Genomic DNA, 26,740 nt, shown 5'->3' with positions numbered 1-26,740 from the left:
GTCTCTGTGTGTCTGTCTCTGTGTGTCTCTGTGTGTCTGTGTGTCTGTGTGTCTGTGTGTCTCTGTGTCTCTGTGTGTCTCTGTGTGTCTGTGTGTGTCTGTGTCTGTGTGTCTCTGTGTCTGTGTCTCTGTGTGTCTCTGTGTCTCTGTGTGTGTCTGTGTGTCTCTGTGTGTCTGTGTGTGTCTCTGTGTGTCTGTGTGTCTGTCTCTGTGTGTCTCTATGTGTCTGTGTGTGTCTGTGTGTGTCTCTGTGTGTCTCTGTGTGTCTGTCTCTGTGTGTCTCTGTGTCTGTGTGTGTCTCTGTGTGTCTGTCTCTGTGTGTCTGTGTGTCTCTGTGTGTCTCTGTGTCTCTGTGTGTCTGTGTCTCTGTGTGTCACTGTGTGTCTCTGTGTCTGTGTGTGTCTGTGTGTCTGTGTCTGTGTGTCTCTGTGTGTCTCTGTGTGTCTGTGTCTGTGTCTCTGTGTGTCTCTGTGTGTCTGTGTGTCTGTGTGTGTCTCTGTGTGTCTGTGTGTCTGTCTCTGTGTCTCTGTGTGTCTCTGTGTGTCTCTGTGTCTCTGTGTGTCTGTGTGTCTGTGTGTCTCTGTGTGTCTCTGTGTCTCTGTGTGTCTGTGTGTCTCTGTGTGTCTGTGTGTCTGTCTCTGTGTCTCTGTGTGTGTCTCTGTGTGTCTCTGTGTCTCTGTGTGTCTGTGTGTCTCTGTGTGTCTGTGTGTCTGTGTCTGTGTCTCTGTGTCTGTGTGTGTCTCTGTGTGTGTCTCTGTGTGTCTCTGTGTCTCTGTGTCTCTGTGTCTCTGTGTGTCTCTGTGTGTCTCTGTGTCTGTGTGTCTGTCTCTGTGTCTCTGTGTGTCTCTGTGTGTCTCTGTGTCTCTGTGTGTCTGTGTGTCTCTGTGTCTGTCTCTGTGTCTCTGTGTGTCTCTGTGTCTCTGTGTGTCTCTGTGTGTCTGTGTGTCTGTCTCTGTGTCTCTGTGTGTCTGTGTGTCTGTCTCTGTGTCTCTGTGTGTCTCTGTGTCTCTGTGTGTCTCTGTGTCTCTTTGTGTCTCTGTGTCTCTGTGTGTCTGTGTGTCTCTGTGTGTCTGTGTGTCTGTCTCTGTGTCTCTGTGTGTCTGTGTGTCTCTGTGTGTGTCTGTGTGTCTCTGTGTGTCTCTGTGTCTCTGTGTGTCTGTGTGTCTCTGTGTGTCTCTGTGTGTCTGTGTCTGTGTCTCTGTGTGTCTGTGTGTCTGTCTCTGTGTCTCTGTGTGTCTGTCTCTGTGTGTCTCTGTGTCTGTGTGTCTCTGTGTGTCTCTGTGTGTCTGTGTCTGTGTCTCTGTGTGTCTCTGTGTGTCTGTGTCTCTGTGTCTCTGTGTCTCTGTGTGTCTGTGTGTCTGTGTCTCTGTGTCTCTGTGTGTCTGTGTGTCTGTGTCTCTGTGTGTCTCTGTGTGTCTGTGTCTCTGTGTGTCTCTGTGTCTCTGTGTGTCTCTGTGTGTCTGTGTGTCTGTGTCTCTGTGTGTCTCTGTGTGTCTCTGTGTCTCTATGTGTCTGTGTGTGTCTCTGTGTGTCTCTGTGTGTCTCTGTGTGTCTGTCTCTGTGTGTCTCTGTGTCTGTGTGTGTCTCTGTGTGTCTCTGTGTGTCTCTGTGTCTCTGTGTGTCTGTGTCTCTGTGTGTCTCTGTGTGTCTGTGTGTCTCTGTGTGTCTTTGTGTCTCTCTGTGTGTCTGTGTCTGTGTGTCTCTGTGTGTCTCTGTGTGTGTCTGTGTCTCTGTGTCTCTGTGTGTCTCTGTGTGTCTCTGTGTCTCTGTGTGTCTCTGTGTCTCTGTGTGTCTCTGTGTGTGTCTGTGTCTCTGTGTGTCTCTGTGTCTCCTGGACGATGGACGATGGTCTCTGTACACTTACACACATTGTTTTTGTATTTGTCTGTTTCTTGGACAGTGTTTGTCTCATTACTGTCTTCACTCGGCTTTTTATTCTTCCTTCACATGAAGTGGACACACGTTATTGTTATTGTCTTCTCTTCTGTATTTGTGTCCCCAAAGTTTTGCAAAACTTGCTTCAGAATCAGATTTATGACCAATAAGTTTCCACCTGTGGGGAGTTCCCTCTGCTCTCTTCAGACAAAGTCCTGCCACACCTGAGAACTGAGACATATTACAATAAATATATGAGAAAAACTGCCACAACATAATAAATATGTAAAATATTACTGATGCAGAATCATTTGTACAGTTTTGTTTCTGATGTGTAAAATATCACAACTGATTAAGTTCTTATTTATTTGTTTTATTTGTATTTTACGCAACAAAACTCCAAAGCTTTACAACAATAACAACAATTGGAGCTCTTATTGTGAAACCGGATGTTATAAAACTCCTTCATTCGGTGTTGTTTTATTTTGAAAGTGGTGGCGGATGTTTTGACCCGGGGGCGGGGCGGTCAGCTGTTCGGCACAGTTGTCAACATGTGTCTGATCCGGTAACGACCCGGGTCGAACCGGGCTCACGGACAGGGGACAACTTTGGCGGGAGGATGGAGACGTTCAGTAAACTGAGCAGCATGTTGCTGCACGCGCTCGAGACGGTGAGTCCGTGACGTAAACGTCATTCCGTTAGCTCCTGTTAGCCTCTGTTAGCTCCTGTTAGCCTCTGTTAGCTCCTGTTAGCCTCTGTTAGCCCCTGTTAGCCTCTGTTAGCTCCTGTTAGCCTCTGTTAGCCCCTGTTAGCCTCTGTTAGCTCCTGTTAGCCTCTGTTAGCTCCGCGGGCTAACGGTACAAAGTTGGACAAAGTTCCAGAGAGTGAAGACGGAGGACAGACAGACGGTCTGAGGACAGACAGACGGTCTGTCCACCTGTCTGTATCTCTGAGCACCGGAAGTTCACCGACAGTCTCTAACACGGACACTAAAACAAAGTGAAGCAGTTTATCTGTGGTTGGAGAGGAACTAACTGCAGCTAATGCTAACTCAGTGTCTCCAGGTGTTTCCGGTTCACCTGCAGCAGGTATGTGTGTGGGGGCGGGGAGGAATGTGTCCACGGGTTCAGACATGATGAAGGGGACAGTCTGTAATCAATAAGCTCATTGATCACGTGATGAGACAGTCCAGATGAGCAGGGTCAAACTTTAGTGACTGTTCTGTACTTATCGGAGGAGGAGGTGAAGCTCCAGGTGGATCTGTCTCTGCTCCTCATCACTGTCCCTCCTGTTCCAAAGCTGACAGTAGTTTGTCTCCAGTTTGTCCCCAAAGACACCTCGTGTCTCCATGTCTCACAGGTTTTTAATGTTTACTATGAGTTTGATGTTTGAACAGAAACAGATCAAACTTCCTGTCAGTGAAAAGCTTCAGGGGAACAAACTCGTCTCTGTGTTCAGGATGTTTGTGGGCGCTCAGGTGAGGGCGGGGCTTATACACAGGTAGATAAAAACAGAGAGTCTGTGCGTGGAGTTTACACACACACACACACACACACACACACACTAAGGCTGTGTCCTGGTTACTGTCAGTACGTCCTCCAGCTGTCCTCAAACTGTCCGTCCTGTCCCCTGCAGTCTGCAAACAGTCAGGGCAGATACTGTCTCCTGACATCACACCCTGACCTTTGACCCTCTTGCACATATATCCGTTACCATGGAGACAAAACAAAATGCCGTTCTCCAGAGACCTAGATCAGCCCTCAGAGCTCTGCTGCTGTTCCTGTGTGATGTGTGTCGTTTCTGACAGACTATATCTGAGACATTGACGTCACAGCTCACTGTTGTCTGCATACCTCTGTTGTTGTTGTTGTTGTTGTTTGTGATCGTTATTGTTTTGTTCATGTAAACAATAAATTAGGGATGCACCAAAATGAAAATTTGTGGCCAAAGCCAAATAATATTAAACGCTTGGCCGAATACAGAATATCATTGTTAGTTGTTCATTAGTTTTTGCAGATGAACCCCCTCCAGATTAGTGTTGTCACGGTACCAAAATTGGGACCCACTGTATGATACCAATGAAAATATCATGGTTCTGAGTAGTATCACGATACCACAGCAAACATGAGGCAGATGTGCCTTTTGTCATTTATAAAAAGATAAATCACTTTTCTATAATACATCAATGATATTTCAATGGAATAAATTACTTATTGACTTATTCATACTTCAAAAACAGCATCAATAAGTGATTAACATAGGGGGGATCAAAATAAAATAAATAAATAAAATCAAAATCAACCAGCCACCCTCCTCCCCTGACAAGTAAAGAACAGTCCCTTCATAAGTAAAGAACAGTCCCTTCATAAGTAAAGAACAGTCCCTGAAGTGCGGTGAGGTTTGTGGATCGTTACCTGCCACAAAGAGAGAAATGTGAACGGCTCGTTTCTCCTCTGACACGTCACATACCTGTGTTCGGCTGGCTCGGCTGTTCAGGTACTTCTGGGCAGTCATGACGCCAAGAAGAGGATATTATTGGAGCCGACTTCTCCGTCGCCGGTAAGCCGATGGCCGCCGTACTTGACAGGAATACATTAACGTTACTGTCTGTGTCTGTGACCCCCGTTCAACCCACAATCGGTGGGATTCGCCTTTCGTTTCTGCTGCTGGTTGAAATCTGTAGGCTGCTCGCACAGCGTGCTGAATGATTTAAGCCTACTTTGCTCGCTCAAAACTATTTTCAGTCGCAAATGCGAGCGCGGTGACGGACGGATCGCCACACTGCCGACATTTTATTCCGCCCGTCGTGGCACGCTGTTTGATTGCGTGATCAAAATGCCGCTATTATTCGGCCTTGCTTTTAACTTATTCCACCGAACACCGAATGTGTGTTTTTTTGCAATATTCGGCCGAATGTATTCGGTGCATCCCTACAATGGTCATCAGTTACTGAATGTGTTCTCATCACTGTGACCTGATGTAGAGGAACATCCTGGTGTTGATGACATCACTGTATCTGTCACACTGTATCTGACACATTATCTGTCTCACTGTATCTGACTCACTGTATCTGACACACTGTGTCTGTCTCACTGTATCTGTCACACTGTATCTGACACATTATCTGTCTCACTGTATCTGACACACTGTGTCTGTCTCACTGTATCTGTCACACTGTATCTGACACATTATCTGTCTCACTGTATCTGTCTCACTGTATCTGACACACTGTGTCTGTCTCACTGTATCTGTCACACTGTATCTGACACATTATCTGTCTCACTGTATCTGTCTCACTGTATCTGACACATTATCTGACTCACTGTATCTGTCACACTGTATCTGTCTCACTGTCTGACACACTATCTGTCTCACTGTATCTGTCTCACTGTATCTGACACATTATCTGACTCACTGTATCTGTCACACTGTATCTGTCTCACTGTCTGACACATTATCTGTCTCACTGTATCTGTCTCACTGTATCTGACACATTATCTGACTCACTGTATCTGTCACACTGTATCTGTCTCACTGTCTGACACATTATCTGTCTCACTGTATCTGTCTCACTGTATCTGACACATTATCTGTCTCACTGTATCTGTCTCACTGTATCTGACACACTGTGTCTGTCTCACTGTATCTGTCACACTGTATCTGACACATTATCTGTCTCACTGTATCTGTCTCACTGTATCTGACACATTATCTGACTCACTGTATCTGTCACATTATCTGACTCACTGTATCTGACACATTATCTGACTCACTGTATCTGACACATTATCTGACTCACTGTATCTGACACATTATCTGACTCACTGTATCTGACACATTATCTGACTCACTGTATCTGACACACTGTATCTGTCTCACTGTCTGACACACTATCTGTCTCACTGTATGTGTCTCACTGTATCTGACGCACTGTATCTGACACTGTATCTGTCTCACTGTATCTGTCTCACTGTCTGACACACTGTATCTGACACATTATCTGTCTCACTGTGTCTGACTCACTGTATCTGTCACACTGTATCTGTCTTACTGTCTGACACACTGTATCTGACACATTATCTGTCTCACTGTGTCTGACTCACTGTATCTGTCACACTGTATCTGTCTCACTGTCTGACACACTGTATCTGTCTCACTGTCTGACACACTGTATCTGACACATTATCTGACTCACTGTATCTGACTCACTGTATCTGTCTCACTGTATCTGTCTCACTGTGTCTGACACACTATATCTGTGTCACTGTATATGACACACTGTCTCACTGTCGCCTCTCTCTCTCTGTCTCTCTGTCTGTCTGTCTCTCTCTCTGTCTGTTCCTCAGAGGGAGCCCACAGTGAACCTGTTGGACTCTTTTGTTGATCACTGGAAGTCAATCACCAACTATTACATCCAGACGACAGGTGAGGAGACATTACCTGTTACCTGTTCACACCTGATCAGCCAGTCACACTCATCTGCTCTGTGTGTGTGTGTGTGTGTGTGTGTGTGTGTGTGTGTGTGTGTGTGTGTGTGTGTGTATGTATCTGTGTGTGTGTGTGTGTGTGTGTGTGTGTGTGTGTGTGTGTGTGTAGATGAGAGTCGTCCTGTCAAACAGACAGACATCCCCTGGCGTCTCAAACAGATGTTGGACATCCTGGTGTACGAGGAGAAAGACCAGGTAACGCACACACCTGATGACATACTGACAAGTTAGAGTCAAGTTCAAGTCAAGTTAAACTTTATTGTCCCTGAGTGGGCAATTTGTGCTGCAGCATGGTACTGACATAATAAGAAAGACAAAGAAACAGACACCAGAACAAGCACAACAGCACTACATCGATGACAGGCAGAAAGCTACAGTAAAAAATAAAACCACACAAGGAAACACACTCTTGTGCTAGTCACAATGCAAAAAACAACAACAGCAACAACAGTTCTGCCATCTCCATAGTTAAAAATTGACAGCTGAGTCAAATCTTACAAACAACATTATCCACAGTGTAATACAAAAACAGCAATAAATAAGTAAATAAATATAAATATGTGCATGTATGGCTATAAGTCCTTTTCCCTGCGTTAAGGAGGGTGATGGCTGAGCGAATGTGTGAGTGTTTGTATCTGTTAGACTTAACTGAGGGGAATCTGAAACCAGAGGGGAGGGACTCAAACTCCTGATGCAGAGGATGAGAATGGTCTGAAAGAATGGACTTTGCCCTCTTCACCACCTGACTACTGATGTATTCATAGATGTATTTATGCATTGATTGTTGAATTGATCAGTGTATTGATGTATTGATCATCAGGGTGTGGAGGAGACAGGCTCCTGTCTGGAGTACCTACTGCAGCACAAACTGTTGGAGACTCTGTGCACTCTGGGAAAGGCTCAGGTAACATCACAGACACCTCCTGATTCTACTGTGTCTCTACTCACACACTGGTTAACATCTACTGCCCCTCCTCCTGCTCCTCCTTCTCCTCCTCCTTGTCCTTTTTCTTCTGCTCTTTCTCCTCCTCCTGCTCCTCTTCCTCCTCCTCCTGCTCCTCCTCCTCCTCCTCCTGCTCCTGCTCCTCCTCCTCCTCCTCAGTATCCTCCAGGTATGGTCCAGCAGGTCTTGTTGTTCTTCTCCAAGCTGTTGTCTCAGATGCAGAAACCTCTGCTGCACCTGGTCAGCGTCTACAGACCTGTACAGGTAAACACACCTCACACCTGTTACTCACACCTGTACAGGTAAACACACCTCACACCTGTTACACACACCTGTACAATTAAACACACCTCACACCTGTTACACACACCTGTACAGGTAAACACACGTCACACTTGTTACACACACCTGTACACACCTCACACCTGTTACACACACCTGTACAGGTAAACACACGTCACACCTGTTACACACACCTGTACACACCTCACACCTGTTACACACACCTGTACACACCTCACACCTGTTACACACACCTGTACAGGTAAACACACGTCACACCTGTTACACACACCTGTACACACCTCACACCTGTTACACACACCTGTACAATTAAACACACCTCACATTTGTTACACACACCTGTACAGGTAAACACACCTCACACCTGTTACACACACCTGTACAGGTAAACACACGTCACACCTGTTACACACACCTGTACACACCTCACACCTGTTACACACACCTGTACAGGTAAACACACCTCACACCTGTTACACACACCTGTACAGGTAAACACACGTCACACCTGTTACACACACCTGTACACACCTCACACCTGTTACACACACCTGTACAATTAAACACACCTCACATTTGTTACACACACCTGTACAGGTAAACACACCTCACACCTGTTACACACACCTGTACAGGTAAACACACGTCACACCTGTTACACACACCTGTACACACCTCACACCTGTTACACACACCTGTACAGGTAAACACACCTCACACCTGTTACACACACCTGTACAATTAAACACACCTCACAGCTGCTGACATCACCTCTTCTCCGTCCCCAGAAGCTGATTCGTCTGTGTGCACTTCCTGGTTCCCAGACGGAGAAGGAGGAAGCTCAGTTCTTATTGGTTGTCTGCTCCAGAGTCAAACAGGATCCGCACACGCTCAGATTCGTCTTAGAGGTAACCAGCAGCTTCACTAACCAGTAGGGCCGGAACGGTACATGTATTTGTGTCGAACCGTTCAGTACGCGACTTTCGGTTCGGCACGACCCTGTACCGAATTATTCAGTGCAGGATATTATTTTATTTTGTTTTATTTTAATTCCTTTTTTGCGAGCCGAGCCATTTAAAATATCTAGTTAACCGGTAACCGAATATATTCGGCCGAATATTGCAAAAAAACACACATTCGGTGTTCGGTGGAATAAGTTAAAAGCAAGGCCGAATAATAGCGGCATTTTGATCACGCAATCAAACAGCGTGCCACGACGGGCGGAATAAAATGTTGGCAGTGTGGCGATCCGTCCGTCACCGCGCTCGCATTTGCGACTGAAAATAGTTTTGAGCGAGCAAAGTAGGCTTAAATCATTCAGCACGCTGTGCGAGCAGCCTACAGATTTCAACCAGCAGCAGAAACGAAAGGCGAATCCCACCGATTGTGGGTTGAACGGGGGTCACAGACACAGACAGTAACGTTAATGTATTCCTGTCAAGTACGGCGGCCATCGGCTTACCGGCGACGGAGAAGTCGGCTCCAATAATATCCTCTTCTTGGCGTCATGACTGCCCAGAAGTACCTGAACAGCCGAGCCAGCCGAACACAGGTATGTGACGTGTCAGAGGAGAAACGAGCTGTTCACGGCCCACAAAACCTCACCGCACTTTAGGGACTGTTCTTTACTTATGAAGGGACTGTTCTTTACTTATGAAGGGACTGTTCTTTACTTGTCAGGGGAGGAGGGTGGCTGGTTGATTTTGATTTTATTTATTTATTTTATTTTGATCCCCCCTATGTTAATCACTTATTGATGCTGTTTTTGAAGTATGAATAAGTCAATAAGTAATTTATTCCATTGAAATATCATTGATGTATTATAGAAAAGTGATTTATCTTTTTATAAATGACAAAAGGCACATCTGCCTCATTTTATCTGTGGTATCGTGATACTACTCAGAACCATGATATTTTCATTGGTATCATACAGTGGGTCCCAATTTTGATACCGTGACAACACTAATCTGGAGGGTTCATCTGCAAAAACTAATGAAAAACTAACAATGATATTCGGTACTCGGTATTCGGCCAAGCATTTAATAATATTCAGCTTCGGCTTCGGCCACAAATTTTCATTTCGGTGCATCCCTACTTTGGTTTCAGGGTAAAATACGAAGATGGAAATAAACAAGTTAACAAGACAAAAGCAGTGTGCCGACACTGCAGAACAGTGGTCAGGTATGTACTTGGAAACACGTCTAACATGCTAACGCATCTAAAGCGACACCACCCGAGTCTGAACGTTAACCGGCACGACTAGAAAAAGCAATCTGGTGCAAACTATATCGATATCGTCGTTGTTTAAAAAGAAAGAGCGTTTACCTGACCATCGTGCTAAAGAAATAACCAACACCACTGGAGTTGAGTAAAATTGTTTAAGCTGCACTTTAGATATAAGCATGTTTTGTTTACTGCACTTTAACAAAGTGGGAAAGCTGAGTAAGTTCCTAGTAAAACTGAATCTGAGCAGGCTTTAAAGCTGACCAGCTGCACTATACCTTTTATTTTAATTGAGTAAAACTGTTAAAGCAGAAATTTATATTTATATTTTTCATTCAAAAAATGTGTTAAAAAAGCAGCAGGATTTTATTTTTCACTTTTATATTTCTATTTTCATTCAAACAATGTGAAAAGCAGGATTTTATATATATTTGTTTCATTCAAAAAAAGAGTTAACTGCTGTGGTGGTATGTTTTAATAAGGTTACCAATAAGTAAAAGATATTTAATAGTTGTCTATTTTTTTCATTACCGTACCGAAAAAAATACGAACCGTGACTTGTGTACCGAGGTACGTACCGAACCAAAATTTTTGTGTACCGTTATCACCCTACTAACCAGCCCACCAATCAGCTGGCTCCGTTCACCATCAGCTGACCTGCTGCAGTCCCGTGTCTCACTCCATGATATTAATGATGTCACTAACAATGATCACAGGAAGGAAGTGAATGTTCCTGTCACTTCCTGTCCAGTCCCAGTCTGTGAGGGCATCGGGCCGTCACACTGTGTTCTCTCAGACATTATGAGCTCCTTGTGAGCACCTCCTGTTAGTTCACACTTCTGAGGGATTTGCCCACAATTCATAGTGTTGTGATGTTAGACGCAGTGAAGACAGTAAGGAACGAGGAGAGTCACATGGTGTTGAGCCTGACTGAATGAATTAACACAGACACAACATTAATGATCTAACATGGAACATATGAACACATGATATCAGAGGAATGTGAACACATCAACCATTTAATTACATTAGTTCTGAACTGTGAACTGATCATGTGACCTGTCCACTCTGTGACATCATGGCTTGGAGGACAGATCAGAGACAGATGGACTGTAAACCAGCTGATTCCAGTTTTACTGTTGGACTCCACAGTCCCACCTGTTGTTTAAAGCACAGTAATGATGTCATATCACATAATGTTTTAATAGCATATTTAAACCAGCACAGTGACTCAATTCAATGTACTGAGTTTATATGAAGAAGACATCAACATCAGGTAAAACCCTGAAGGCTTGGTGTTGAGGCTTCAGGGTGCAGATGGGGACTGGTCCCCCGGGCCAGTGGAAATGGTTATTTCTGCGTTTCATTTGAAGAAACATGAAACTGATGATGTGACTTTTTTCTGGGGTCTGAACCAAACTGGTCTCTGAGCGTCTCTGCAGCTCCACCATGTTTCATCATGTTCTGACATATTTAACCTTCATCACATCACTGCAGCCTCTGTCATCTGGTTATTAGGCCGTGCAGCCCCACCTCTGACTACAGCTACGTGTCACTTCCTGTTACACTTCATCACCATTGAGCCGAACCCCTGTCCTGTGTTTTTAGATTCTGGACCAACCAGCAGCCAGGACACCAGCCTCTGACCAATCACAGCCCTGCACACAGACAGATCCACCACTGCTCTGCAGCCAATCAGATCCATCCGCCTGCAGCCCTGACCAATCAGAGTGCGGCCTGCTGTGGGCTCTGCTGCAGCTCACCAACAGTCAGGTCAGTTAACTGGTTAATTACAGATAACTAGTGTAACCAGTCCAGGTTACTGGTTCATGAACTTGACCTGTCTCCACTGAATGAGTCCTCTCTGAGTGTGTCCCCTGTGTGTCCCCTGTGTGTCCACAGAGGGGCTCAGTGTCTCTGAAGGCCTATGAGAGTCTCCTGCTGCTGTCTGGTCTCCAGTCTGGACCTTCAGGGGACCTCCTGTCCGATCAGACCCAGCTGGGAGAGCTGCTGACTGGGAGGCTGCTGCAGCTGTACTCCCTGCTGCCTCTGGAGGACCTGGATCCTGGAGAGCTGCAGAACTGGCCTCACACACCCTGGAGGTAACACACACTACACACACACACACACACTGGACACACACTGAACACAGTGTCTCAGCAGTGTGTCAGGTGGTACAGCAGGTTGTACATTGATTAGAAGGTTGGTGGTTCGATCCCTGGCTCCTCCTCCTCTCTGTGTGTCACTGAACTGATGATACTGATGCTATGAAGTCTGCTGTTACTGTTACCATGGAGATGACTGTGTGTGTGTCACTACAGTGCAGCAGGATCAGTGTTACAGTCGTTCTGTCCCCTTCGTGTCTCCAGCTCTCAGTTCTCTCGCTGCAGCTCTGATCTCAGGTCAGACTCACCTGCTGCTGATCACATGACCAACTTCTTCTGCTGGTTGGACTTCCTGGATCACCTGATCAGAGAGGCCCCTCAGGTACACACACACACACACACACACACACACACACACGCACACAGTGTTGGAGCTGTTTGTCTGATACACATTAATGTGTGTGTGTGTGTGTGTCTGTGTCTGTGTCTGTGTGTCTGTGTGTGGTGTGTGTTAGCAGGTGTTAGCGGTGAAGCTAGCTCAGTGTGTTCATCACTTATGGTTGGTGAACGTTCTTCAGCCTCAACTGCTACACACGTAAGTCTGAATTACATCATCACACACGACATCATCACACACACACGACATCATTACACGCATGACATCATCACACACACGACATCACACACGACATCATCACACACACGACATCATCACACACGAGACATCATCACACACGAGACATCATCACACACGAGACATCATCACACACACGACATCATCACACACGAGACATCATCACACACACGACATCATCACACACGAGACATCATCACACACGAGACATCATCACACACACGACATCATCACACACGAGACATCATCACACACGAGACATCATCACACACGAGACATCATCACACACGAGACATCATCACACACACAACATCATCACACACGAGACATCATCACACACGACATCATCACACACACGACATCATCACACACACATGACATCATCACACACATGACATCATCACACACACACATGACATCATCACACATGACATCATCACACACGACATCATCACCTGTTTACCTTGTGGTCGTTGTCATCATGTCTCTGACGTCCAGGTGTGTCTGTGTCCTCAGGAGTGAACAGGTGGTCCTGTCCTCCACCTCTGTCCTTTGTGCTGTGGTCAGACTGGTCCAGTCATCCTCTCTGCTGGATCAGCTGGTCCACTTCCTGTTGAGGACGGACCCACTGACTCACCTGCTGCTGCAGCGCTGCGACCACATCTCTGACCAGGTGAGTCCAGCTACAGGAGCCCAGCAGGGACAAATTACTCAGATTAGTCTGGTGTCTCTGGCTGATGTCTGTCTCTGTGTCCTCAGATCAGTCTGGTGTCTCTGTCTCTGGTGGACGAGTTACTACAGAAGCCTCACAGGGACATTTTGGACGTCCTGGTCTTGAGTTTCCTGCAGAGTCGTAGTTACCTGTCTCCACCTGCTGCGGGACAGGAGGACAGACACACAGAGACCAACAAGGACCACGAGGACAGCGAGTGAGTCCAGCACGCTGTGTGACATCATCACATGACATCGCAGGTTAACAGCAGACAGGAGGAAGTAGATATCATGACACAGCACATGCTAATGAGTGTGTGTGTGTGTGTGTGTCTTCACAGTGACCTGGAGGATGACCCGTTCTTCTCCGACAGTTTGTTTTCAGACAGTCAGCAGCTCCTTCCTCCTCCTCCTCCTCCTCCTCCTCTGTCCTCCTCTGCTCCTCCTCCTCCCTCTGGACTGGGATCAGCTGCTGACGTCGTCAACAGGTATCACACACACACACACACACACACAGTGTGTGTGGAGGCTTTATTGTCTTTATGGTTTATTGTTTCTTATCTGTTTGTTTCCACTGAGGGAAATGGTGTCAGCTCACAGAGACAGACAGGAGGTCTGCGGCGTCAATTGCACGCAGAAGTATGAGTCCTGCATTAGGCCCCACGTCACCTGCGTTTCTCTAAAGGTTGTTCTCGTCCTCAGAAATAAACGCCAGGTGTAACACACACCAACAGTCAGAGCAAGAGACAGAAACTCACTGTTGTATACGTACCATCTGTGATGTCACTGATCCATGCTGATGTCAGAGTTAACATCACACGAACATCCTCGAGTGTCACCGTGTCGTACCTGCTGTTATGATCGCTTTATCAGTAGTTTAATGACATCCTAGGCTGTGCGGCACGCCATGAGGGAGACACTGGAGGTGAGACACTCTGGAGACACTGAGACAGCGTTTGACACCATGAACTGTCCATGTAGAGGAGCGAGCTCTGACACAACGCCACCTGGAGGGTGTCCAGCTGAGTTGTTCAGGGTGAGCTGGTCATGAGGACCAAGAGCGGTGGGCCGGACCAAGTCCTGGACCAAGAGAGGAGGTCCTGGACCAAAAGAGGAGGTCCTGGACCAAGAGAGGAGGTCCTGGACCAAGTCTCATGTCTGATGCAACACGTAGGGAGAGGCACTGTGTCAGGGGCTGGTCTCAGCTGATGAGGCCTCACGAGTCAGGTGTAACACCGTACATCTTTGAGTGATCGTACGACACATATAATTACACCTACAATGTTCCGTCTGTCAGCTGTTTAAATGCAGTCTCGGTGTCGTCTCAGACCTTTGTCTCAGACCCGATGCACTCACTGGTTGTAAAGTGTTAATGACTTCCTGCTGGACTTGAGAACCAACGTCACACACACTAACAAGTAAAAACTTATTCTGTGATTCATAGGGATCAAACATCTTACTGCAGATGTTGAGGACGAGGCTGACGACACACAGACACAAAACAAAAAGTATTTTTACTGCATCAGTATTTGGAGATGTTTCAAAGATGTGTGTGTTCTGAAAGTCTGAAACTTGAAGTGACATTAAAAAACTGTTGCTCGTTAACTCCTGATGAGAACTGAAATATTCACACTGTAAACACATCAGTGTCTCTGGTGGAAGCCTCCAGTAACTGTGTGTTTGTGTGTGTGTGTGTGTGTGTGTGTGTGTAGTTTCTTGTGTTTAGTTCCTGTTCAGGTGCGATCAGCTCAGCTGCTGCAGGAGGGAGGATACGAGTCGTACGTCCATGATGCTCACACACTGGTCAGAGCACACACACACACACACACACACACACACACACACACATATCTTGGCATTAAAGGGATAGTTCAGATGTTTTGCAAAGTGTTTGTATGAGGTACTGATCCACAGTCAGCAGGTGGAGTCTGACATGAAGCTCAGTGATGTGCTGAGTGGGCGGAGTCAGTCAGCAGGTGGAGTCTGACATGAAGCTCAGTGATGTGCTGAGTGGGCGGAGTCAGTCAGCAGGTGGAGTCTGACATGAAGCTCAGTGATGTGCTGAGTGGGCGGAGTCAGCAACAACATATATTATAGACACCTAAAAACCTGAGCATCAGTTTGAGTGGACGATATATTGAGAATATTTTCACAGCTTTACTTTAATGTAACAACAGGAAAATGAAGCCGTTCTCTTCAGGCCTCCATCAGTCAGTGTGTTTGTGTCACTGAGTGACTTTGGTGTTTAAAGGGTTAATTCAGATTCACTTAAGTCACTCAGTGACACAAACACCTGCTGACTGACTCTACTGTAGGAAACACTCTGACCTCACACAGCCTCACGTTACAACACCTCAACTGTCCCTCTGAAGACGTGTTTCTATGACAACAGTTGGTTGATGGTTGTATGAGGACCTGATGAAGCTGATGATGGTCTTCCTCTCGTCTTCTTCAGGTGACAGAGTGTCAGTCTCTGTCCCTGTCGTGGGATTGGCCACTCAGTCTTCCTCCTCCCTCCTCCTCCTCACATGAGGAGTTCTTCGAAGGACACCTGCTCAAAGTCCTGTTTGACCGACTGGGTCAAGTCCTGGAGCAGGTACACACTCACCTGTCCATCTGTCTGTCTCACACCTGTCTGTCTGTCTGTCTGTCCGTCTCACACCTGTCTGTCCTGAGTGATAGCTCACCTGTCCACCTGTGTTGTGTCTCCAGCCGTACGAGTTGAACCTCCAGCTGACAGCAGTTCTGTCCAGACTGTCGTCCTTCAGCCACCCTCTGCTGCACGAGTACCTGCTGGACCCCTACGTCCACCTGTCTCCCTGCTGCAGGTCCCTGTTCTCTGTCCTCATCAGGGTGAGAAACACACACAAACCTGTCTCACTGCTCTGACATCAGCCTGTCTCTGCCCTTTACTGTCCAACTGTAATAGGTTCAAAGGTTCAGTCTGCTCACCTGATATTTATCTGTCTGTCTGTCTCTCTGTCTGTCTCTCTGTCTGTCTCTCTGTCTGTCTGTCTGTCTGTGTCTCAGCTGATGGGGGAGTTGATGCAGAGGATCCAGCAGGTGTCCAACCTGACAGACAGACTGTTAAACACCAGAAGACTCCTGCTGGGACTGAACCAAAACACTGGGTCAGTACCTGTCTGTCTGTGTGTCTCACCTGTGCTCACCTGTGCTCACCTGTCCTCACCTGTGTGTCCTCAGCCTGGAGCACCTGACCCTGCTGAAAGGACTCATCATCCTGGAGGAGTTCTGTAAGGAGCTCGCCGCCATCGCCTTCGTCAAACTGCCCCTGGACCAGCAGTGACTCACCTGAGAACAGGTACACCTGGGACACGTAAGCTTCACCCTGAGGACAGGTACACCTGGGACATGTGAGCTTCACCCTGAGGACAGGTACACCTATATGAGCTGAGACAGGTAAATCTGCTGCTCCACCTGGACTCCACACGTGAACCTTACAGCCACTGTTTCCAAGGCAACCCTGAACGTCTCATCGTCTCCGCCTTAATGAACTGTCTCACCTGAATCTATAGTTCGACCTCACAGTGACATCACAGTGACATCACAGCCTGCTCTCAGGACAGTTTTATCTATTTATTATAGTTTTGATTTTTATTCTGATCCAGAGAAACGAGTCTGATCAATTTATCAGATAAAAAAAACAGTCAGCTGATTGGATAATAAGTGGGAGTGATGTCATCAGAGACAAGCTGTGATCAGTACCTCCACATCAGACTGGTGTCTCTTCAGAGCTCCCAGTGTTCCCACTACAGCTGGAGACCACATGAAGACTCAGACGTCGATTAGAACCAGTTCACTGACCCGTCTGAAGGAGCTGCGATCAGACCTGACTGTCCGTCAGACACGTTGGAAACCTCGACTCAGACACTGGTTCCTGAACGTTCCTGTTTTTAACCAATCAGATGAGATCAGTTTTAACTTAAGAACCATCAAACGTTACGCTACGACATTTTAATTTTTACTCTCAGATCAGTTTGACAACATAAGAAATAACGTGTTTCCTGACGACACCAGTTTCAGATTAGAGGAATGTTTCAGTCGCTGTGTGTCACCATCAGGCTCTCTGAGGCCTCAAACACAACCTGATTGATTGATTGATTGATTGATTGATAAACGTGGACCTGATCAGTCAACACCAATATTTCACATCACTGACTCTGCTGACATCACAAGAACAGCTGGTTCACTGTGAATCAATAACTCATTTCCTTCAGTCGTGTGATTATTGAAGGTGTGGCCTGGAGCCAGGTGAGAGCTCAGTGGTCACCTGTGGTCACATGATCAGGATGGTCCCACCTCCTCATAGCTCGGTACGAACCTGCTGCGTGCTGATTGGCTCTCTGACGCTGGTCAGATTCACCTTCAGGACGACACGTTTGTTACAACACTACTGACTCACTGACGCTTCACTGTGAACTAACTTTATTTACATACAGTTTTTATCCCAAAGAATGAGTGTGACCTCACTGATGATGTCACAACCTCACTGATGATGTCACAACCATGAGTGTGACCTCACTGATGATGTCACAACCTCACTGATGATGTCACAACCACGAGTGTGACCTCAGCACAGTGCATCATGTTCTGTGTTGGTCTCAGCTGTGAAACACTGACACAGAAAATATTTATATTCACTTTATTTAAGTTTAAAATGTGAAAAAAACCTGTAATAAAAGGTCAAAGAGAACGAATGAGATGTGATGTCATCATTTAAAAGTTTAAAATCTTTAAAAACTGGAGTTTAAATAAAGTTCTGAGAGTTTGAATCAAACGACAGGAAGAAGATAATTTATAAAGCTGCAGCTGGACTTTTTGTTTCACTCTCAGATCAGCTGATTGTTGACAGATATTGATTAAAGTTATTGATTGTCTCTGACTGATTGATTTACAGCTGACGTTTCAGGTTTGACTCTCTTTCACAGGTTTGGTTTGAACAGCAGAATAAAGTGGTGATGATGTCATCAGTTACGTTTCATGTTTCTAAAGTTTCATTTGGACAAACTGACTTTATTTATTTTGACCCTCCCTGAGAGACAGAAGACAGGTCTGTCCTCAGTGTCTCCTCCTGATCAACTGTGATGGTCCGAGGGACAGGAGGACAGTGGACAGAGGGACGGGAGGACAGAGGGACCGGAGGACAGAGCGATGTTGTCCTCTGCTGTGAAGTCTCTGAGACAAATTGATCTGTGATTTTGGGCTTTATGAATAAAATTGGTTTAAAAATTGAAAATTAAAAAAAAAAAAAAAAAGTATTCAAAGAGAAATGTCCTCCAAACGTTCTCAGGCCTGGAGACATGTTGTCTTCAAAGACAGACTATAAAACAGCCATGTAAGGCCCAATTCCAATCCGATCCCTTACAGACTCACTGACTTAGAGGCGCGTTCATGTGAAGTGCGTGAGTGTGTGAGGGCTGTCCCACTGTCAAATCGTCAAGTCAGTGAGTCAGTGAGTGAGCCTTTTATGCCCCCTTACTGTAGGTCAGCATCGATGCGGACTTACGGTAAGAAAATTACCCACAGTTCATAGCGTTGTGACGTCAAATACAGGGGTTGCCCTTGGAACACTGGAAGTGTTATAAAAAAAACGAAAACACGGTCGGCAAATATGCAAACGTAATGGAAGGAGAGCGAAAAAACGGATAGATAAACAATGAAACATTACATTAACAAGGATTTAAGATGAAGTCAGAGGAATACCAGTGGCTATATTCCACACACAAAGAATATATATCTATCTATATATCTATAGATAGATAGATATATATTCTTTGTGTGTGGAATATATGCTGACAATAACCGATAAATGATCACGTCCAGAGCCGCCAGTGTTAACAACATTTTGTAGAGAGGGGGATAAGTGCTGTCCCATTCCTATTTGTAGCATCCGGAGCCCTTTCAGACTCTCACACTCAATCACTTACAGCTGACGTCAGTTAAGTCAGTGAGGGTTCAGGGCTCGAGTCTTTAGGGGCCGGATTGGAATTGGGCCTAAATCGGTGTCTGCCTCTGTGACTGAGGTGAGTCTGGTGATGGTGACGTCAGCTGAAAGTGTCTGTGAGGATGTGACGTGATTGTTTGTTATCAATAATAAAAACATGATGTTTACATGTTTGAATAAAAACAAACTGTTGTATATGTCAATGAAATAATGACCTCATCTGTGTGTACCAGTGCTGCAGCTCCGGGCTTTTATTGTGAAGGTCCCTACCGGAAGTGTGTGTGTTGGTGTGTGTGGGCTGGTTCCTCCCTGCAGTGGAGGAGAGAGGAGGAGGAGGAGAGCGGAGCTGAAGGTCACAGCTGGAGCATCATCTTCATTCTCCTCATCACCATCACGACACTGATTTCCGATCGTTTATCGATCAGCTGATCGGATCTTTTCGCTGCAGGAGGAGCGCGTGATGACGTGAGACAGGAGGAGGACGGAGCGACAGACGGATCAGCTGCTGCATCCCTGCGTGTCTCTGCATCCTGTCTGTCTGCCTGTCTGTCTGACTGACTGAGGGACTGACTGTCCTCCACCTGCCTGTCTCTGTCCCTGTGTCTCCACCTGTCCCTGTGTCTCCACCTGTCCCTCCATCATGGGGAACCGGGGGATGGAGGAGCTCATCCCGCTGGTGAACCGGCTCCAGGACGCCTTCGCCTCCATCGGGCAGAACTCGAACCTGGACCTGCCGCAGATCGCGGTGGTGGGCGGGCAGAGCGCCGGGAAGAGCTCCGTGCTGGAGAACTTCGTGGGCAAGTGAGTCTGTCTGTCTGTCTGCCTGTCTGTCTGCCTGTCTGTCTGTCTGTCTTACTGACTGACTGGGCTGAACCGGGCCTCCTGCTCCCGGTGTCAGAGAGTGTTAAAGCCGCTGACAGAGGGAGCCGCCCGGCGGACTGAAGGCCTGAGACCCGCTGGATACAGAGGCTGAGAGATTAGATCATATATCAGATATCATGTCATACACATGAATAATGTCATATATTAGAGAATATGAAATATGTAGAATGTCTCAGGTCTTTAAAATAATATATACATGTTAATAATTATAATATAAATAATATTAATAATCCAATGGTTGTGTTTTCTTTCATCAGCTGACAATGCGAATGTTGTCTTTTTGAATCCTTAGAGTGAGATGTTAATATCTACACAACAAGTAGGTTCTATTATTATTATAATGATTGTTATTTATTGTTGTTATTTATGGCTCATTGTATTTTGTGTTTGGTGTTCTGTTTAGAAAAGTTGTTCAAAGATAAAGATTTGAAGAGTTCCTTTACAAAAACAGATAAAAATCTTAAAACCAATAAACGGTCAGTTTGATTAATTCTGAATTCAAATTAAAAAAAAAAAAAAACATGATTTGGGAAAATAAATAAAAACAGATTTTGTTTTTGCAAATGAATCGTCATATGATGGTAAACCATAAATAAAGAAGACCGTCAGAGAGATAATAATGATAATAATAATAGAAACTTGGTTTATAACCTTCTACACCACAGTAACAGAGGGTTTGACAATCTAAATTATGATGTAAGAAAAATCATCAGAATAATTACAACAAAGACGTCTCTTAAAGCGACAGTCTGCAGATTTACATCCAGCTCAGTGTCAGAACTACAAATGCAGGATAATATCAGCACATTATCGATATGGGCTGATATGGTTTTTCTTATTCTGCCCAATGAATGAATATTACAGACACTGAGCAGTGTTTCATGTCTCCGTCATTATAAGAGTCTTTATGTATAACATGATGTTAGTTCCACTACAGCAGAGACCTGATGATCACTGACATTAGGAGGGGAAAATGTATATACTGGTATCGGTTATTGGTCTAATGAGTTGTTATATGTCTGCAAAAAATCCAATATCAGTCATCACTGATTAGAACAGTCTGAATAAACTGTGGTAAATCCGTTTCCTCAGTCTCCAGGTACAGTCAGACTCTGGGCAGGTGGTCAGGTACAGTGTCAGACTCTGGGCAGGTGGTCAGGTACAGTCAGACTCTGGGCAGGTGGTCAGGTACAGTGTCAGACTCTGGGCAGGTGGTCAGGTACAGTGTCAGACTCTGGGCAGGTGGTCAGGTACAGTATCAGACTCTGGGCAGGTGGTCAGGTACAGTCAGACTCTGGGCAGGTGGTCAGGTACAGTGTCAGACTCTGGGCAGGTGGTCGGGTACAGTATCAGACTCTGGGCAGGTGGTCAGGTACAGTGTCAGACTCTGGGCAGGTGGTCAGGTACAGTATCAGACTCTGGGCAGGTGGTCAGGTACAGTCAGACTCTGGGCAGGTGGTCAGGTACAGTGTCAGACTCTGGGCAGGTGGTCGGGTACAGTATCAGACTCTGGGCAGGTGGTCAGGTACAGTGTCAGACTCTGGGCAGGTGGTCAGGTACAGTCAGACTCTGGGCAGGTGGTCAGGTACAGTCAGACTCTGGGCAGGTGGTCGGGTACAGTCAGACTCTGGGCAGGTGGTCAGGTACAGTATCAGACTCTGGGCAGGTGGTCAGGTACAGTGTCAGACTCTGGGCAGGTGGTCAGGTACAGTGTCAGACTCTGGGCAGGTGGTCGGGTACAGTGTCAGACTCTGAGCAGGTGGTCAGGTACAGTGTCAGACTCTGGGCAGGTGGTCGGGTACAGTGTCAGACTCTGAGCAGGTGGTCAGGTACAGTCAGACTCTGGGCAGGTGGTCAGGTACAGTGTCAGACTCTGGGCAGGTGGTCGGGTACAGTTAGACTCTGGGCAGGTGGTCAGGAACAGTATCAGACTCTGGGCAGGTGGTCGGGTACAGTCAGACTCTGGGCAGGTGGTCAGGTACAGTCAGACTCTGGGCAGGTGGTCAGGTACAGTCAGACTCTGGGCAGGTGGTCGGGTACAGTGTCAGACTCTGGGCAGGTGGTCAGGTACAGTCAGACTCTGGGCAGGTGGTCAGGTACAGTGTCAGACTCTGGGCAGGTGGTCAGGTACAGTATCAGACTCTGGGCAGGTGGTCAGGTACAGTCAGACTCTGGGCAGGTGGTCAGGTACAGTGTCAGACTCTGGGCAGGTGGTCAGGTACAGTATCAGACTCTGGGCAGGTGGTCGGGTACAGTATCAGACTCTGGGCAGGTGGTCAGGTACAGTATCAGACTCTGGGCAGGTGGTCGGGTACAGTCAGACTCTGGGCAGGTGGTCGGGTACAATGTCAGACTCTGGGCAGGTGGTCAGGTACAGTGTCAGACTCTGGGCAGGTGGTCAGGTACAATGTCAGACTCTGGGCAGGTGGTCAGGTACAGTATCAGACTCTGGGCAGGTGGTCAGGTACAGTGCCAGACTCTGGGCAGGTGGTCAGGTACAGTCAGACTCTGGGCAGGTGGGCAGGTACAGTGTCAGAATCTGGGTTGGTGGTCAGGTACAGTGTCAGACTCTGGTCAGGTGATCAGGTACAGTCAGACTCTGGGCAGGTGGTCAGGTACAGTATCAAACTCTGGGCAGGTGGTCAGGTACAGTGTCAGACTCTGAGCAGGTGGTCAGGTACAGTCAGACTCTGGGCAGGTGGTCAGGTACAGTATCAGACTCTGGGCAGGTGGTCAGGTACAGTATCAGACTCTGAGCAGGTGGTCGGGTACAGTATCAGACTCTGGGCAGGTGGTCAGGTACAGTCAGACTCTGGGCAGGTGGTCAGGTACAGTATCAGACTCTGGGCAGGTGGTCAGGTACAGTATCAGACTCTGGGCAGGTGGTCAGGTACAGCGTCACACTCTGGGCAGGTGGTCAGGTACAGTCAGACTCTGGGCAGGTGGTCAGGTACAGTATCAGACTCTGGGTTGGTGGTCAGGTACAGTGTCAGAATTTGGGTTGGTGGTCAGGTACAGTATCAGACTCTGGGCAGGTGGTCAGGTACAGTATCAGACTCTGAGCAGGTGGTCGGGTACAGTCAGACTCTGGGCAGGTGGTCAGGTACAGTATCAGACTCTGGGCAGGTGGTCAGGTACAGTATCAGACTCTGGGTTGGTGGTCAGGTACAGTGTCAGAATTTGGGTTGGTGGTCAGGTACAGTATCAGACTCTGGGCAGGTGGTCAGGTGTATCAGACTCTGGGCAGGTGGTCAGGTACAGTATCAGACTCTGAGCAGGTGGTCGGGTACAGTCAGACTCTGGGCAGGTGGTCAGGTACAGTATCAGACTCTGGGCAGGTGGTCAGGTACAGTATCAGACTCTGGGTTGGTGGTCAGGTACAGTATCAGACTCTGGGTTGGTGGTCAGGTACAGTGTCAGACTCTGAGCAGGTGGTCAGGTACAGTCAGACTCTGGGTTGGTGGTCAGGTACAGTATCAGACTCTGGGCATTTGGTCAAGTACAGTCAGACTCTGGGCAGGTGGTCAGGTACAGTATCAGACTCTGGGCAGGTGGTCAGGTACAGTCAGACTCTGGGCAGGTGGTCAGGTACAGTATCAGACTCTGGGCAGGTGGTCAGGTACAGTCAGACTCTGGGCAGGTGGTCAGGTACAGTGTCAGACTCTGGGCAGGTGGTCAGGTACAATGTCAGACTCTGGGCAGGTGGTCAGGTACAGTATCAGACTCTGGGCAAGTGGTCAGGTACAGTGTCAGACTCTGGGCAGGTACAGTCAGGTACAGTGTCAGACTCTGGGCAGGTGGTCAGGTACAATGTCAGACTCTGGGCAGGTGGTCAGGTACAGTATCAGACTCTGGGCAAGTGGTCAGGTACAGTGTCAGACTCTGGGCAGGTGGTCAGGTACAGTCAGACTCTGGGCAGGTGGTCAGGTACAGTGTCAGACTCTGGGCAGGTGGTCAGGTACAGTATCAGACTCTGGGCAGGTGGTCAGGTACACTCAGACTCTGGGCAGGTGGTCAGGTACAGTCAGACTCTGGGCAGGTGGTCGGGTACAGTCAGACTCTGGGCAGGTGGTCAGGTACAGTGTCAGACTCTGGGCAGGTGGTCAGGTACAATGTCAGACTCTGGGCAGGTGGTCAGGTACAGTCAGACTCTGGGCAGGTGGTCAGGTACAGTGTCAGACTCTGGGCAGGTGGTCAGGTACAGTATCAGACTCTGGGCAGGTGGTCAGGTACAGTCAGACTCTGGGCAGGTGGTCAGGTACAGTATCAGACTCTGGGCAGGTGGTCAGGTACAATGTCAGACTCTGGGCAGGTGGTCAGGTACAGTGTCAGACTCTGGGCAGGTGGTCAGGTACAGTATCAGACTCTGGGCAGGTGGTCAGGTACAGCGTCACACTCTGGGCAGGTGGTCAGGTACAGTCAGACTCTGGGCAGGTGGTCAGGTACAGTATCAGACTCTGGGTTGGTGGTCAGGTACAGTGTCAGACTCTGGGCTGGTGGTCAGGTACAGTATCAGACTCTGGGCAGGTGGTCAGGTACAGTATCAGACTCTGAGCAGGTGGTCAGGTACAGTCAGACTCTGGGCAGGTGGTCAGGTACAGTATCAGACTCTGGGCAGGTGGTCAGGTACAGTATCAGACTCTGGGTTGGTGGTCAGGTACAGTGTCAGACTCTGGGCAGGTGGTCAGGTACAGTGTCAGACTCTGGGCAGGTGGTCAGGTACAGTATCAGACTCTGGGCAGGTGGTCAGGTACAGTATCAGACTCTGAGCAGGTGGTCGGGTACAGTCAGACTCTGGGCAGGTGGTCAGGTACAGTATCAGACTCTGGGTTGGTGGTCAGGTACAGTATCAGACTCTGGGTTGGTGGTCAGGTACAGTGTCAGACTCTGAGCAGGTGGTCAGGTACAGTCAGACTCTGGGCAGGTGGTCAGGTACAGTATCAGACTCTGGGCAGGTGGTCAGGTACAGTCAGACTCTGGGCAGGTGGTCAGGTACAGTATCAGACTCTGGGCAGGTGGTCAGGTACAGTCAGACTCTGGGCAGGTGGTCAGGTACAGTGTCAGACTCTGGGCAGGTGGTCAGGTACAGTATCAGACTCTGGGCAGGTGGTCAGGTACAGTCAGACTCTGGGCAGGTGGTCAGGTACAGTATCAGACTCTGGGCAGGTGGTCAGGTACAGTGTCAGACTCTGGGCAGGTGGTCAGGTACAGTGTCAGACTCTGGGCAGGTGGTCAGGTACAGTATCAGACTCTGGGCAGGTGGTCAGGTACAGTGTCAGACTCTGGGCAGGTGGTCAGGTACAGTCAGACTCTGGGCAGGTGGTCAGGTACAGTATCAGACTCTGGGTTGGTGGTCAGGTACAGTGTCAGAATTTGGGTTGGTGGTCAGGTACAGTATCAGACTCTGGGCAGGTGGTCAGGTACAGTATCAGACTCTGGGCAGGTGGTCGGGTACAGTCAGACTCTGGGCAGGTGGTCAGGTACAGTATCAGACTCTGGGCAGGTGGTCAGGTACAGTATCAGACTCTGGGTTGGTGGTCAGGTACAGTGTCAGAATTTGGGTTGGTGGTCAGGTACAGTATCAGACTCTGGGCAGGTGGTCAGGTACAGTATCAGACTCTGGGCAGGTGGTCAGGTACAGTATCAGACTCTGAGCAGGTGGTCGGGTACAGTCAGACTCTGGGCAGGTGGTCAGGTACAGTATCAGACTCTGGGCAGGTGGTCAGGTACAGTATCAGACTCTGGGTTGGTGGTCAGGTACAGTATCAGACTCTGGGTTGGTGGTCAGGTACAGTGTCAGACTCTGAGCAGGTGGTCAGGTACAGTCAGACTCTGGGTTGGTGGTCAGGTACAGTATCAGACTCTGGGCAGGTGGTCAGGTACAGTCAGACTCTGGGCAGGTGGTCAGGTACAGTATCAGACTCTGGGCAGGTGGTCAGGTACAGTCAGACTCTGGGCAGGTGGTCAGGTACAGTATCAGACTCTGGGCAGGTGGTCAGGTACAGTATCAGACTCTGGGCAGGTGGTCAGGTACAGTCAGACTCTGGGCAGGTGGTCAGGTACAGTGTCAGACTCTGGGCAGGTGGTCAGGTACAATGTCAGACTCTGGGCAGGTGGTCAGGTACAGTATCAGACTCTGGGCAAGTGGTCAGGTACAGTGTCAGACTCTGGGCAGGTACAGTCAGGTACAGTGTCAGACTCTGGGCAGGTGGTCAGGTACAATGTCAGACTCTGGGCAGGTGGTCAGGTACAGTATCAGACTCTGGGCAGGTGGTCAGGTACAGTGTCAGACTCTGGGCAGGTGGTCAGGTACAGTCAGACTCTGGGCAGGTGGTCAGGTACAGTGTCAGACTCTGGGCAGGTGGTCAGGTACAGTATCAGACTCTGGGCAGGTGGTCAGGTACACTCAGACTCTGGGCAGGTGGTCAGGTACAGTCAGACTCTGGGCAGGTGGTCAGGTACAGTCAGACTCTGGGCAGGTGGTCAGGTACAGTGTCAGACTCTGGGCAGGTGGTCAGGTACAATGTCAGACTCTGGGCAGGTGGTCAGGTACAGTCAGACTCTGGGCAGGTGGTCAGGTACAGTGTCAGACTCTGGGCAGGTGGTCAGGTA

The 26,740-nt window shown here is 47.9% G+C and overlaps 2 protein-coding genes across 7 annotated transcripts in view; both read left to right on the top strand.

Annotated features, from left to right (window-relative positions):
• The first annotated feature begins 2,379 nt into the window (after positions 1-2,379).
• fhip2b (FHF complex subunit HOOK interacting protein 2B) lies at positions 2,380-17,995 on the top strand. 4 transcript variants are annotated; one of them, XM_049579729.1, is made up of 18 exons: positions 2,380-2,545; positions 6,222-6,300; positions 6,472-6,557; positions 7,183-7,266; positions 7,465-7,569; positions 8,397-8,516; positions 11,440-11,604; positions 11,734-11,933; positions 12,222-12,318; positions 12,455-12,531; positions 13,087-13,243; positions 13,330-13,499; positions 13,623-13,769; positions 14,994-15,084; positions 15,737-15,877; positions 15,994-16,134; positions 16,312-16,412; positions 16,486-17,995. In XM_049579729.1, the coding sequence occupies exons 1-18, from the start codon at positions 2,495-2,497 to the stop codon at positions 16,586-16,588; spliced, it is 2,115 nt and encodes a 704-aa protein (XP_049435686.1). In that variant the 5' UTR covers positions 2,380-2,494; the 3' UTR covers positions 16,589-17,995. The 4 variants fall into 4 exon arrangements, with proteins under 4 accessions (XP_049435686.1, XP_049435685.1, XP_049435684.1 ...); XM_049579728.1 differs by having other exon boundaries at positions 12,452-12,531; XM_049579727.1 differs by having other exon boundaries at positions 12,201-12,318.
• A 1,526-nt stretch (positions 17,996-19,521) lies between these two features.
• LOC125890860 (dynamin-1-like) overlaps positions 19,522-26,740 on the top strand; it is a 37,281-nt gene continuing 30,062 nt past the window's right edge. For all 3 annotated transcript variants that reach the window (XM_049579716.1, XM_049579715.1, XM_049579718.1), the window contains exon 1: positions 19,522-20,047. In XM_049579716.1, the coding sequence (XP_049435673.1) occupies positions 19,887-20,047 (161 nt within the window). In that variant the 5' untranslated portion in view covers positions 19,522-19,886. The remainder of the gene's footprint in view (positions 20,048-26,740) is intronic.

The sequence above is a fragment of the Epinephelus fuscoguttatus genome, linkage group LG6, assembly GCF_011397635.1.
Source record: "Epinephelus fuscoguttatus linkage group LG6, E.fuscoguttatus.final_Chr_v1".
Taxonomy (NCBI): domain Eukaryota; kingdom Metazoa; phylum Chordata; class Actinopteri; order Perciformes; family Serranidae; genus Epinephelus; species Epinephelus fuscoguttatus.
The sequence above is the reverse complement of the archived record's forward strand: the minus strand, read 5'-3'. Positions and strand labels throughout refer to the sequence as shown.

What these genes read in the sequence shown, in the direction of transcription:
- fhip2b (XM_049579725.1), top strand. Translation starts at nt 2,495, where the DNA reads ATGGAGACGTTCAGTAAACTGAGCAGCATGTTGCTGCACGCGCTCGAG. An exon ending in CAGCCTCAACTGCTACACAC is followed by an intron (nt 12,532 to 13,086) that starts GTAAGTCTGAAT and finishes CTGTGTCCTCAG; the next exon opens with GAGTGAACAGGTGGTCCTGT. An exon ending in AAGGACCACGAGGACAGCGA is followed by an intron (nt 13,500 to 13,622) that starts GTGAGTCCAGCA and finishes GTGTCTTCACAG; the next exon opens with TGACCTGGAGGATGACCCGT.